The 14,143-nt window shown below is 37.0% G+C and overlaps 2 protein-coding genes across 2 annotated transcripts; both read right to left on the bottom strand.

The window, feature by feature from the left end:
- Positions 1-2,601: 2,601 nt before the first annotated feature.
- On the bottom strand, positions 2,602-6,206 carry LOC124644379. Its single transcript, XM_047183691.1, has 5 exons — positions 6,145-6,206; positions 5,545-5,594; positions 4,542-4,757; positions 3,498-3,689; positions 2,602-2,701 (listed from the first exon to the last, which is right to left on the bottom strand). The coding sequence occupies exons 1-5, from the start codon at positions 6,204-6,206 to the stop codon at positions 2,625-2,627; spliced, it is 597 nt and encodes a 198-aa protein (XP_047039647.1). The 3' UTR covers positions 2,602-2,624.
- A 3,326-nt stretch (positions 6,207-9,532) lies between these two features.
- LOC124644659 (protein artemis-like) lies at positions 9,533-12,961 on the bottom strand. The gene is made up of 3 exons (XM_047184153.1): positions 11,680-12,961; positions 10,806-11,241; positions 9,533-10,381 (listed from the first exon to the last, which is right to left on the bottom strand). The coding sequence occupies exons 1-3, from the start codon at positions 11,930-11,932 to the stop codon at positions 9,946-9,948; spliced, it is 1,125 nt and encodes a 374-aa protein (XP_047040109.1). The 5' UTR covers positions 11,933-12,961; the 3' UTR covers positions 9,533-9,945.
- Between the last annotated feature and the right edge of the window lie 1,182 nt (positions 12,962-14,143).

The following is a 14,143-nucleotide window of genomic DNA, read 5'->3' as shown; positions in this document are numbered from 1 at the left end:
AATGGAATCTAAGGTAACTTATTTCAACCATCTTCCAAGTATCGTAGTGTCATGAAAATTTACAGCTGTATGTAGTTTTGATGACAATACAATAATATGGTACTGTCGAACTGATCTGATGATGGAGCCGGAATATATGAACTGGAACTTCATGATGGAACATAGTATCTTAGCTGTGTTTGGCTTCTTAGAAAAGTATTTTACTATTAGCGTATAAAGTGTGATAGATACAGCAGTGACAAGTCATGGTGGCCTAGTGGGTAAAGAACCAACCTCTCAAGTATAGTAGCCGGCATATAACTTGGCAAGGATTTGGGACTTTTAATAAGTGTGAGCTCGCTCATAGTGCACTAAATTATGCAAAAAAGTGGTCCCTGTTATTGCTTGTGCATTATTCTGTGGTTATTGACATCATTTATTGGCGATTATGTCTGCTTGAAAAAAATAGGACCTGTTTTAATCTCACGATTCTTGCCAAGTTACGTGCCGGGAACTATATGAGGGTATGGGTTCGATTTACACAAGCACCCACTCATACAACTTTTCTTGTTTGTATGTATTTTCTAAGTATATCTTGGACACCAATGACTGTGTTTCGGAGGGCACGTTTAACTGTAGGTCCCGGCTGTCATTGAACATCTTCAGGCAGTCATTACGGGTAGTCAGAACAGAAGCCAGTGAGTCTGACACCAGTCTATCCAAGGGGTGTCGGGTTGCCCGGGTAACAGGATTGAGGAGGTCAGATGGGCAGTCGCTTCTTGTAAAACACTGGTGCTCAGATGCATCCGGTTAGACGGGTAGCCGACCCCAACATAGTTGGGAAATGGCTCGAGAAATACCGATGATAGATACTGCAGTATGCTCTAATATTATTTCCAATATTTTTCAGGGTCAGTACATAGTTTCAGGACTTTAAAGCGAGCAATAAAGGAGTTGTTCAGAAAGTGGCATCTCGATACTAATATGTTAGACGTGTTTCTGAAGCAGGCGAGGATTTTCAGACCTCCGTGCATTGATATTTCTGAATATGGGGGTAAGACACACTATCCCTACTAATATTATAAATGCGAAAGTAACTCTGTCTGTCTGTTACGCTTTCACGTCTAAACCACTGATTTTAATCAAATTTGGTACAGAAATAGAGTCGAAAACCTTGAGAAAGAACATAGGATAATTTTTATTCCGGACTTTTGAAGAATTCTCTTGGAAACGTGATGTAACCGAACTCTACGCGGGCGAGGCCACGGGCGGAAGCTAGTCCACCTTCATACTTCTATTTTACCTGTTTTACGTTAATAGGCTCCTAAAGTACTGAATGGATTATCAAAATTCTGTCGCCGAATGCTCTGAAATATTTGACCAACTTCAGTAAAAGGAGGTTCTTAATTTAACCGGCATGCATGTAAGTTTATGCGCGACTAGCTGCACTGGTTATGATGCGGTTTTCAACAAGGTATTTGCCAGATGTAGGAGAGGGTTTTAGGTGTGTTATCAATGTAGGTTTTATTTTTTGGAAGTTTTTTTTTTACTGTTAGGGAAATCTATCTTGGACACTAATAAGTGATTAAGGGTAAAGGAAAACATCTCGAGGAAACCTGAACTGTAAGTCTTAAATTACCAACCCGCATCTTGCACACGTGGCGATCCTTCTCCGTGTGAGAGGAGGCCGCGACCCCGATACAAATGACGATACTATGGTGATGATGACGATGAGGAAAATTTTAATATTTTTAAGCTTCAACTAAGTAATTTTCTTTTATTTCCAGGTTCAACAAAAACAACAGGGGGTGTACGTTGGTCCAAGAATACTCCGAAAAAGGATTCCGACGACGAAGATTGTGATGACTAAAGTGCAAACATAATGGCGGCTCGTAACCAACTTCAGAACACAAATGCGCGCACGATACGTTTTTTAAGAAAAACTAGCGACCCGCTCCGGCTTCGCACGGGATAACAGTATTTCCCTACTATTTAATGTATGTTGCTTTACATAAACCTTCCTCTTTAATCACTCTATCAATTAAAAACTGCATGAAAATCCGTTGCGTAGTTTTTAAGTTTTAAGCGTACGAAGGGACAACGGGACATAGGGACAGAAAAAGCGACTTTGTTTTTTACTATATCACTGATCATCAACTTAATGACCTCCCTGTCGCTGTGGGTGCAGCCTGAGGGAGTGTTAGACTCTTACTGACTAAAACCCACCATGTTCCTTCTTAAGCCCTTTATGTACCAGCGCCACGGTAACTCGCGTGAACAATCCCGCAGCCCTGATAGGGCCCGCTGATCCCTATAAATTGTTTCTGCGTAGCGATTTGTACGATATTCCGAGCCGCCAAGAAATTTGGTGTAACATGGACAATTTGTTAGTTTAGTGTTGTTTAGACTTGCTGAAAATATTGTAATTTTAGTTTCTATTGTATGTACTCCGACTATGTAGATTATTATTAAAATAGTAATAGGTACTTAAATTGCTCTTTCATTTCTTGTTTCCCCCCCCCCTATAAACAGTGAGATGCCCTAAACTTCCTTAAACCCAATTTTACGGGACTATAAAAAGAGTTTTGGTGTAAAAGGATGGACAGCAATGAAAAACAATTATTATCAGTGTGAATTTTATTTATTCAAGATTCTATAATCTTCGTTTTGATAGAATCCAGCAATGGCTGTTTGCAATAATCCATGAAAACAGGTTCGTATTCTGAAAATAAGACAATACAACTTATATAAGTAGCCTACTGCCTAAGTAGCAGCAGCACTGGTCGATCATAAGGTGCAACGCTTGGCGCAATTGGTCCAATTGGAAGCATCTTGTCATGACGAGTTCCTCCGTGTTTCGAAACGCAAGTTTATTTGGTGGGTCACGGCTGTCATTTGAACATGTTTGGCAGTTGTTTTGGGCACAGAAGCCTGAATATCTGACAACCAGCCTTAGCAAGAAGTTTTGGGTTGCTAAGTAACAGGGTTGAGATCAGATAGGTGGTCACTCCATATAAAAAACTGGCACTGTTGCATCATACAGTTGCATCCAATTATATAGATTGAAAGTGGACCCTAACATACATTATATTGGAAAAAGACTAGGTAGATAATGAAAAAGATGAATCGAAAGTAACCCCATCAAACTGTCTAGCTTTTATACCAAAACTACAAAACCGATTTAGATAATAGGCACACAGATAGTCTAGAGTCTAGAGCCTTAGAAAGGCGTAGGCTACTTAACTGGTTGCAGACGGTTGGTTCTCCCAAGACCAGCTACGTATATGTAATACAAGCCGTTTTCCCGCGGTTTTACTCGCGTCCCGTGGTAACTACTGCCCGTACCGGGATAAAATATAGCCTATGTTACCCGTGGATAATGTAGCTTTCGAATGGTGAAAGAATTTTAAAAAACGGTCCAGTAGTTTTTGAGCCTATTCATTAAAACCAAACAAACAAACAAAGTTTTCCTCTTTATAATATTAGTATAGAAAATAAATACTTCAACGTCAAAATACCTGTCAACGTCTCATTTTGACAGTTAACAGCGTCCATATAACACTGGTTCTTGAACAGCACAATATGGCCGCGCTTGGAGCTCATAGCACACACAGGATCCAGTTCATCATCACACTCGCTGGCGAGGGGACAGCCGGCGCGCAGGAACATGACGTATGCGCGACAGAATCTATCAGCTATCAGGTCGTACTCTGAAAAAGGAAGGCAGATTGAAAATCTATATTCATAGACAACATAAACGTCTGTTTTTAACACGCTCGTATTAGCTTCACTTGTAACTATGTATGTGAGAAAATCTTGGAATCATAATTTGACCCACTTCCCGGCCTTCGATTAGGATGACATTTTGCACATGCTCTGAGTTCTGATGACAATACAATGACTTAGCTAAGAAACGTCATTACTAATCCAATATGGCGGCCTCTCCAAGACGGCGGGCTGGCTGTTAGGAATCAAAATCAAAAGCGTGTTTTTTTTAGTTTTTAAACTATTTTCTTAAAACAACTCTCTTTTAACTTTTAAACTTGAACGTCAAAATTCTGAGACAACGGTGCTTTCAGTTTTTCGAGCGACATCAGTCGAGCCGTAGGAGCGATATCGCAGCCACGCACGCGATGGCAAACAATTGACAACTAAATGACGTTTAAAAGTACCCACACTGCAGACTAAACAGTCAGCCCACAGTTGACGCGATGGTTAATTAGAAAAAAACATTCATCCAATCAATGTTTTCATTCGGCCTGCTACCGGCTAAATACCTGATCCTACCATTCGCTTTCATTCTGATTTAAGAGCCCAAACCAACTATCGGACAACTAATGGCCTTAGTACAAAAATTTTAACATCTGTTGAACACTTGTCTAAAAAAAGTAAGGCTGCAAAATGTACCTTATGTCAACGTCATAATCTAACATTTTTTTAGACAGGTGTCCAACAGACGTTTGAAAGTTTTTGTAGTAAGGCCTTACCTAAATGTTTGCAGTGTCTAAATGCTATCGGTTTTGTAAAAGCGCTATAAATAAATTAAAATATATGTGACGTACTCAAAAATCCACGAAAATCCGAGCACTGATTGTTCAGAATAAGATGACAGACGCTCTGAAACCATTTGAACTTCATGTTCCTGCGGTTCAGGCCACAGGCAATTTTGTGATAATCATTGCAATGGTAGGGGTCACAGTAGTCCATCCAGGCCGGGTCATACTTCTGCCTGAAGCGGTTCTTCCAGGTCGGGGGCATTTCTGGCTTCTTGATAATGTCTGGAATTTTATGGAAATGGATAAAATTATTTATTTACCTAACACTTTTTGTACAAAGGCGGACTTAACGCCTTAGGCGTTTTCGCCCAGTCTAGGTGCAGTTTTTTATATTTATAATTACAAAATAAAAAAAATATACATTGAATACATGGATATTAAAGTATAAACATAATATACATAGGTACATACAAAGAAATAAAAAAAAGAAAACAAGCTCCGGCAGCGATTCATCAAATTTCCTGTGGATGTGGTCGCGCGATGAGGAAATTACTTACATACAATAAATGGGCTTAGGAGGTAAACAAACATCGCCCTGCCCTATTTGCTTATCTTGCCCGACCGTGGTGCACCATTTTATTAATTATTATTATTTATTTTTTTAACGACGTCAAAAATTATCAAATGACCCCTCCCGCTGTGGGTTAGCAGCGGTGAGGGAGTGTCAGACTCTTACTGACTAAAAATCCATCGTGTTCCGTTGTAGGCCTTTTGTGTACCAGGGCCGCGGTAACTCTGTCGAACAATCCTGCTGCTGGATAACTGACGAGGCTCTAGCGACCGACCAGTGGCTATATGTAAGCACTACACAGCACCAAGTGGGATATTAACGCCTACTTAATTTCTAACTATTCAATATATAAAACTATTTGCACTTGTTACCTACGTTGAAAGCGTCAACATACTCAACATCCTCCGAGCCTTTTCCCCAACTATGTTGGGGTCGGCTTCCAGTCTAACCGGATGTAGCGGAAAGCGTCATCATACCTACTCTGAAAAATATACTTACTCCGATATCGATCCCTTATAAAGTTAGGATTATCTCGTTTCGGCGAAATTCTGTAAAAAAAATCAACAACTACATCAGGTACCTACACTTCAGAAGTATATCTTAGACACCAATGATTGTGTTTCGGAGGGCACGTTAAACTGCAGGTCCCGGCTATCATTTGAAAATTATCATCGTCATTTCAACATGCTAACTTATTTCACAACGCGCAAAAACTCATATTTTTTTAATATCTTTTTATCTACGAAATCGATGTGCTCCAAAATGTAATGCTGGAGAGTAGCAATTAGGTAGCAACTCAATACTTTTGCGTCGTTTCTTCATATTGGGAAAAGTGACAGCCATCCTGATATCAAAATGGCTTTCACCTTTAGATGCTGAATATCTTCAAAATCACGACGGTAGCAATTGGTAGCAACTAATGGTAGCTGGTAGCAATTAGGTAATAACTCTCTAGGTATATATATTTCGAGGAGATCGGTGAGGAGTGAGTGAAAGCGATTCTGACTGTCTATTTGAAAAAAAAATGACTTTTACTTTGACTGACCCCGGTTCCAATGAATTCGGACAATCGGTACCTATTCTACTGTAAGTACTTACACAGACTCAGGTACGATTTTCACCAGTTTTGGTTTTTCCGTGGTAGTCTGATTACCAGTCATATCTAGAAGTCAAAAATAAATGTAGGTATACCTACTAGGTAATAAGATAATAGAGAGGATATTTTTTCTTCGTTTATTTGTAGGTACTAGGTACCCTGAATGCTCCGAACCTACAGAAATGATTTGAAAACTTTCACTTTTGGAAAAGTTTCACTCTTCCCGAGTAACATAGGCTATCATCGGAGAGCACATTAATGTCGGTCCTGCGTCGGATCTGTCTCCGGTGGAGTCGGATTGTCGCGCTATGAGAGAGAAGGAATAGTGAGTGCACCTGTGTCTGCGCAAATGCTTGTGCACTATAATATGTCCTGCGCAGTTAGCTGATCTCCTTATATGAGAACTGGGCCCGATTCTCCTAATTTTACTTAAGTGACATACGATTCACATTCGACTGAGATCCAACCACGACTCAATTACGATTGAAGCGTATGTGGCATTCCGCTATTTTTTCTTTTAAATAAATAAAAGTTTTTATCCGTTTCTGTGATTCAGTAATGTCAATATTGTCTGCACATTATTTACGATTGCAATATGATTGCTAAGCAAACTACCGTATTTGTATATAAATGGCAAATGGCAGATCAATCGCAAACCAATCGAATGTCATTTGAATGCGTAATGTCTTATATTAGTAGCAGAATGGCCGATATGGTTAAAACTGCTATTGCGCTTCAATTTCTATTCAATTTTGAATTATTAACTTAGGAGAATCGGGCTCCTGTTCAGGCGGTAGTTACCACGGGAGGCGGTTGAAACCGCCATAAACAGTTAGTTACATATAGAAAAGTTTACTTACATACAGCGATAATTAACTCGGAAAATATCAGTAGAAAGATCTGTAGTTCCATATTGACTTTCTAAAGTTGATTGATTACAGGATTTTTTCAATAATAATTTAATGACTGACATAAGATTCAGTTCAGTTGAAATCAATTAATTAGGCCGGTTTAATTTAGATTTTATTAACTACGATTTGTTGATTGAACGATTAACTTTAGTGTTGCCAGGTTTGTATTTAAAACTAGCCGTTTTCCCGCGGTTTCACCCGTGTCGTGGCAACCACTGTCCGTTACAGGGTAAAATATAATACAGTAAAAGAAAATACAGTTTAATCAAGTTTAATACAGTAAATGGGTATAGATAAAATATAGACCTAGACAGGAAGAAAGACAAAAGATGACAAGTGACCATAGAGAAGTCGAATGAACGAATGAAAATTGTTATTAGCCATTTTTTTCTGCAGTCAGTCAGCTTAAGGGATAGTCAAACGCGCTATATACAAAATGAATAGAAAATAAATATTACGTATGTAGAAAACAATTAATTGTATCGTAGATATAACGACGTTGCCTACTAGCTTCCGCTCACGGCTTCTCACGCACGCATGGTGTTGATGCCTATGTGTTAATCCAGGGTATCACCTATCTACATACCAAAGGACAATGGGCAGATTGGTATACCCCACCAATAGCAATGTCATATATATCATTGGATAGGCCTTTTTATGTAGAACAATATTTACTATGACAGCTTTGCTGAAATGTTTGTCCGTTCTGAGATATAGATCAAAAACTGTGCAAAAGTTAGAACTAAGTAATCTATTGATAACTCAAGTTTTTAAAGGAAAATCTAAGAACTACTAAGTGTAAGTCTTGTATATGAAAGAAAATCAGATTACAGTATTGATTAGCATCAGTTTTAAGATTGTTTGTTATCTATATCTCAGAACGGACAAACAACAGAACAAAGCTGTCATAGTAAATGTTGTTCCAGTTAAAAAGACCTATCCAATGATATGTATGACTTTCCTATTGGTGCGGTTTCTCACTACGCCCAACATCCAGTTGGTACAATAAAAGGTTGAAATGCTACATAATAGTAACAATTATGGATCCTAACGGGCACAGTAGTACTTACAAGACTTAAAGTTATTAGTACTCAGATTTTCCTTTAAAAACTTGAGGTATCAATAGATTACTTAGTTCTAACTTTAGCACAGTTTTTGATCTATATCTCAGAACGGACAAACATTTCAGCAAAGCTGTCATAGTAAATCTTGTCCTACATAAAAAGGTCTATCCAATGATATATATGACATTCCTATTGGTCGGGTATACCAGGTCCCATATATTTGTGCCCATTGTCCTTTCAAACAAATCGGTCCGGCAGTTTTTGCGTGAGATACAACTACGAAATACATACATGCACCATGTATGTATTTTGTGTTTTTTTTTTAACGACGTCAAAAATCATCAAATGACCCCTCGCGCTGTGGGTTAGCACCGGTGAGGGAGTGTCAGACTCTTACTCACTAAAAACCGTCGTGTTCCGTCATAGGCCTTTTGTGTACCAGGGCCGCGGTATCTCTTTCGAACAACCCGCAGCCCCGGCAGGCCTTGGCCCTGCTGGGCCCCGCTGACCATGTACCTACCTTAATGTATATTTCCATGAATGTATAATATTAGGTATACTAGGATGTTACTCGGGAAGAGTAGTTTTCCAACAGTGATTTTTTAAACCGATTCAGTAGTTTCGGACCCTTTAGGGTAGCGACAAAAAAAATCCTCTTCATTCTAATGTGTACGTATTAGTTTACCTATAAGTATTGTAATTTTATGTCCTGGTGGCCTAGTGGGTAAAGGACCAACCTCTCAAGTATGAGGGCGCGGGTTCGATCCCAGGTCAGGCAAGTACCAATGCAACTTTTTCTAAATTTGTATGTACTTTCTAAGTATATCTTAGACACCATTGACTGTGTTTCGGATGGCACGTTAAACTGTAGGTCCCGGCTGTCATTGAACATCCTTGGCAGTCGTTACGGGTAGTCAGAAGCCAGTAAGTCTGACACCAGTCTAACCAAGGGGTATCGGGTTGCCCGGGTAACTGGGTTGAGGAGGTCAGATAGGCAGTCGCTTCTTGTAAAGCACTGGTACTCAGCTGAATCCGGTTAGACTGGAAGCCGACCCCAACATGATTGGGAAAAAGGCTCGGAGGATGATGATGATGAAGTATTGTAATTTTAACTATTTATGCATCGTATTTGCTATGGGCCTTAGTTGCCTGATGTAAAGGAATAAATAAATAAATATAGGTACCTATAAATGTTTACTCAAATAAAGTAGGTAGGTACAGTTTGTTTACTTTTCCGTTGATCTATACTCCATCCATACGGGTTATACCGCCATCTTGAAAAAGTGTCATTCTTTGTTTACCTTTTAGCTCTTGCTTCCGTGGATAGAGTATAGTAATCGCAGGCTCATTGCACAGTCTCTGGTTCAATCCCCGGTCGATATGGACTTAAAGGAAAATAAATAAAACCAAATACATATAGAGCAACACATTTTATTACAAAAATAGCACGAAATATATAACATCACATTATTTTTCAACATTTTTTATATTTTGGAAATTACATTAAAAGTATACAGTCATACATATCCGTATATATACCAATTCAGTCAATTTAATTTTTAACCTAATATCACAGTCGTAAAAATGTGACAAAAACAACGACAATATAATTTTATTTTTCATCTAACAGTGGTTTCACAATTACGGATTTATTACTGTGTCTGCTAGTGTGAAAGCGCTATTACATTCAGTACATTCATAAATTCACATTAAAATCTAAGTATGAATTTTATTCAGTCAATAAAAAACTGTTAAAGAAAACCAAAAAAACAAATCCTCGCAAAAAAAAAAACAAATTAATCCATGAAACTATATAAAAAAAATTCATTCAAAATTCGAACACATCATTCAAAACACTCTCCTTTACTCTCTTCCCAACTCTTTCTGCCTTCTTCATAACTCTCCTCTTCTTAGGTAAAATCTTTACATTTTCAACTTCATCATCAAAATCATTATTTAAAAAATCTACCACATTATACTTATCAAACTCGTTAGGAAATCCTACAATTTTATTTGGCTTAAAATAATTTATAAAGTGTAACAATTCATCTCTTCCGCAGTGGGTTGAAAAACATACTTCTATTCTATTCTGCTTAATTGTCAAGTATTCTTCAAGAAGATTCTGCTTATCCCCCCATTTTAGGGCAGAGAAGTAAACTTGAAGTTCTAAAGGGTCCGAGTTTTTAGTATGTCTGTATTTAGTACAAAGACTTATGGGGGATTGTGGGTCATTTGTGGTACCATACAATTCTTTTGGGAATTGGCTGGAAGGAAGAAATAATTAATTTTAGTAGTTATAATCATAGTAGGCTCATATTATAAACTTGAAAGGATGTGGGGCTGTTTAAAACTGATTTGCTCAAAATAAAAACAAATAAAAGATTTTGAGGAATTGTTTCGCTCAAATAAAGGGTTTTGGTGAAATTTTGAAGTAATCTACACTAATTAGTAAAAAGGAAACATTTTTTATTTGTTTGTACCGAAGGTACTGAACTGATTTGAAAAATTTAACTGGCTCCGGAGGAGACTGCTGCTCATATCGGGATAAATACACCATATGTGACTGTGACCCAGACAGATTAGCTTTACAACAGTGAAAGAATTTTTCAAATCAATTCATTAGCTTCATAGTCATTTATTAGTTTTCAAGTATTTACAAAGAAACATGTATGTTGTCAAAATTCTTACCTATAAATATCCCAATGAAAACCGTCAACATAGGTCTTCATCCCAGTTTCTTCAAAAATAACATTACAGACCGCTTCATAACCATAGCCAGCAGACGTCAACAACACAACTCTGTGTTCTTTGCTTAGATTCAACCAATTCTTGATATGGACCGCCGCATTACGAACCACATCTGACCTTTTAGGGAACGTAGGTATATTCTGAAACGTCGTATCTACGTATAACACGTCTAACGTAATTGGGTCTCCGTTGTGATGTAAATGTGTGTACTTGGCTACGCTGTTGCGTGTTATTCTGAAGTCTCCGGTGTATAGAATGTTTTTGTTTTCATGTTGGAATAGGAACATGGTGGAGCCGAAAGAGTGACCGGCCGGTAATGTGATTACGTTTAGGAATATTTCTTTTTCATTGTATGTTATTGAGATTGTGTTTCGGCCTGAAAAGAGGTTTTATATGTTAGTATTTCAATCTATCATTATCTTGTAAATGCAAGATTTAATTTCCAATAATAGTTTCACAGTGAAATAACTCATTTTCTAATTGTTATTAAAATTATAACCAGTAATGCTATTTAGTAATAAAATGGAACCTCCTAAAATAGTTTTTTTTTAAGTAGTATATAAGTTATATAAAATTTTAACTGGGTAATAAAACTCTAAATAGAAGAGTGCAGAACATAACACAATGTATTCATAGTGCTTACAAACAAGTTACCTGTTAGATAATTTATTAACTACTTTTTATTTGTGAATATTATTCTGATAATATTTGTGTGTACACCAATACTGTGGAGAACACATAACAGTGGTATGCTAGGGGTACTGAATTATCGAGAATCCACTGCAACATTAATAGTGTAATAAAAAATACATACCTAGCTCCAAAACTTTCAAATATGGATACAGCAATGGACATTCCTTCTTTATAATCGCCACAGTGACTTCAGAAGCGTAAATAAACGCTTTATTTCTCTTTAGTCTATGCCTTAAGCGATCTTCACCGAGCCCAAAAACGTGATCACCATGAAAATGGCTAAGAAAATACGCGTTCTTGTTCAGATCATTTTCGAAGTTATCGACGAGTATAAATGGTATTTCGTCAATATGGCCGTTGAAAGCGGAACGCATATTTAAGTTTTTATATATTTGTTTACTTTATTTTGTAATTGAAACACGTTTTGAGACGAAATCTGGAGAAATAATGTCGATATTCAATGCGCGGGAATCTGATTCGTTTTTTGCATAGAAAAAGGCCTAGTCGATTCTTATCGAGGCCTGTACTCAAAGCCTTGAGCTTTAGGCGTTTAGCTTGTATAATGCTGAAGTTATTACTTTCTATATTTAATCGACGATCTTTTATAAATTCATTTATTACAATTTCACAAATTCAGTACGTAAATAAATAAACATGATGTCATTTTCAAAATGACACTAATGACAGAATGACAGTCAATTAAATGTTACCATCTAAATAACTTCAATTTCCCAAAGTTCCTATTATAGTCCTCTTAATATCGAGAGTTTTGTAATTTTCTAAACCATATGTTTATATAGGTTCACTAAAGAAAGAAAATAGTGCCAAAGCAGTTTCTTTGCAAACAGAAAAATACTCCTCATCAACGCAGTTGATCATTTAAATCAAATAAATTTTACACTAAACTCGGGGGTTGGATACATAACTGGCAGTACTTTAACAAACTTTAACATATTTTTTGAAACTGAATAGCAGTTTTTTCGCCATGAAATTACATAGATTGTCGGAAGTCGTTTTTTTATTATAAATAAAAAACTTCGATTATTTATGTTTACTTTTTATTTACTTTCAGAGCCCTTTTAACGGGGCTTCATTGTCAATACCATTTAGCAAGTATTATTGCTCCTTGGCCTTGCTTCTTTGCACTTTATCCATTTCATGTTTAAATGTACGGTATATAACAGCAGCTTCTTTTGAAAACGTGTCCATATACTTATGTACAGTCTTCGATTTTAAGAGATCTTTCAACACGCTGATAATAGACTTGGAATTAAGTTCAAACATGACTGAAGGTTTGTTAGCTCTGAAGTGAATTATCTCTGGCTCTGAAAAAAGTTAACAATAAAAATCTGTATAATTATCCTTATAAATAATGCTTATATTATAAATGCTAAAGAAACTGTGTTTAACTGTCTGGCTGGGCTTTCACTGCATTTTTTATCGCCACTGCTGGGCACGGGCCTCCTCTCACACGGAGAAGGATTGAGCGTTAATCACCACGCTTGCTCAATGCGGGTTGGTGATTTCAGACTCTAAAGTCGAGGTTTCCTCAAGATGTTTTTCTTCACCTTTTTATCAGCCATTGGTGTCTAAGATTTACTTAGAAAGTACATAAAAACTTAGAAAAGTTGCATAGGTACTTGCCTGACCTGGAATCGAACTCACACCCTCATACTCGAGAGGTTTCTTTACCCACTATGCCACCACGACTATGCAAACTACGTACCTACTGCACCAATTTTAATAGGTAGGTACTTAATTTTAGTTATACCGACATACCTACCTAAAATCCGTTACATAATCTTAAAATGGTCCTAAATTCTTTAGGAAATTTTCAAACGAGCATAGTCCGGAACTATTCCATTATTCTTTCTTAGGTATATCGGGTGTGTCGTTCATAATCACATTAAATGAAATGCGTTAATATACTGGTTAATAAATGTCGATTAACACAAACAAAAAAGAAAAATACATGAAAATAAAAAATGATTTTTTTAAACAAAGTAAATAGAATAAAAATGTGCGAAAATTAGAACACCATATAAAAGTCAGTCATCACAAACAACTGAAATTCTCCCTTGAAAACTGACAGCTGTCAACTGATCAAATCATTCGATAGTCCTAACTTTATCTCTGCTTTACACATGATGTTATAGTCTGTTTTTTAATCTCGTAGACTAAATTGACACTTGCAAAATGTCAAACTTTCTAATAATTTTGCTAGCTCTGTGGTGCAGTGTTGTACTTACGATACCGGTTCGTTGAATCGTAACTTTTTATCTATAATAGACGAATTTAATATTCATTCAAAGTTTTATATTTAAAATTCACGTACGTACACATGGCTGTACGACGTGCTACAAACTGCCAGGGATATCTGACCACGCAAAGCCATGCGTAATCATCAAGGATAAGCCCATTATTTCAGGATGACTTATTGTAAAAAGTTACGATTCAACGAACCGGTATCGTAAGTACAACACTGCACCACAGAGCTAGCAAAATTATTAGAAAGTTTGACATTTTGCAAGTGTCAATTTAGTCTACGAGATTAAAAAACAGACTATACAATTGTTGAAAATATT

The sequence above is a fragment of the Helicoverpa zea genome, chromosome 30 (assembly GCF_022581195.2).
Source record: "Helicoverpa zea isolate HzStark_Cry1AcR chromosome 30, ilHelZeax1.1, whole genome shotgun sequence".
NCBI lineage: Eukaryota > Metazoa > Arthropoda > Insecta > Lepidoptera > Noctuidae > Helicoverpa > Helicoverpa zea.
The sequence above is the reverse complement of the archived record's forward strand: the minus strand, read 5'-3'. Positions and strand labels throughout refer to the sequence as shown.

Excerpts from the sequence above, each read along its gene's own strand:
- LOC124644659 (XM_047184153.1), bottom strand. The coding sequence starts at position 11,932 with ATGCGTTCCGCTTTCAACGGCCATATTGACGAAATACCATTTATACTC. Across the intron at positions 11,242-11,679 it reads TTTGAAAGTTTTGGAGCTAG|GCCGAAACACAATCTCAATA; the intron begins GTATGTATTTTT and ends ACCTCTTTTCAG. Across the intron at positions 10,382-10,805 it reads TTTCATTGGGATATTTATAG|CCAATTCCCAAAAGAATTGT; the intron begins GTAAGAATTTTG and ends TCTTCCTTCCAG.
- LOC124644379 (XM_047183691.1), bottom strand. The coding sequence starts at position 6,206 with ATGACTGGTAATCAGACTACCACGGAAAAACCAAAACTGGTGAAAATC. Across the intron at positions 5,595-6,144 it reads AAAATCGTACCTGAGTCTGT|AATTTCGCCGAAACGAGATA; the intron begins GTAAGTACTTAC and ends TTTTTTTTACAG. Across the intron at positions 2,702-3,497 it reads TCAAAATGAGACGTTGACAG|AATACGAACCTGTTTTCATG; the intron begins GTATTTTGACGT and ends TCTTATTTTCAG.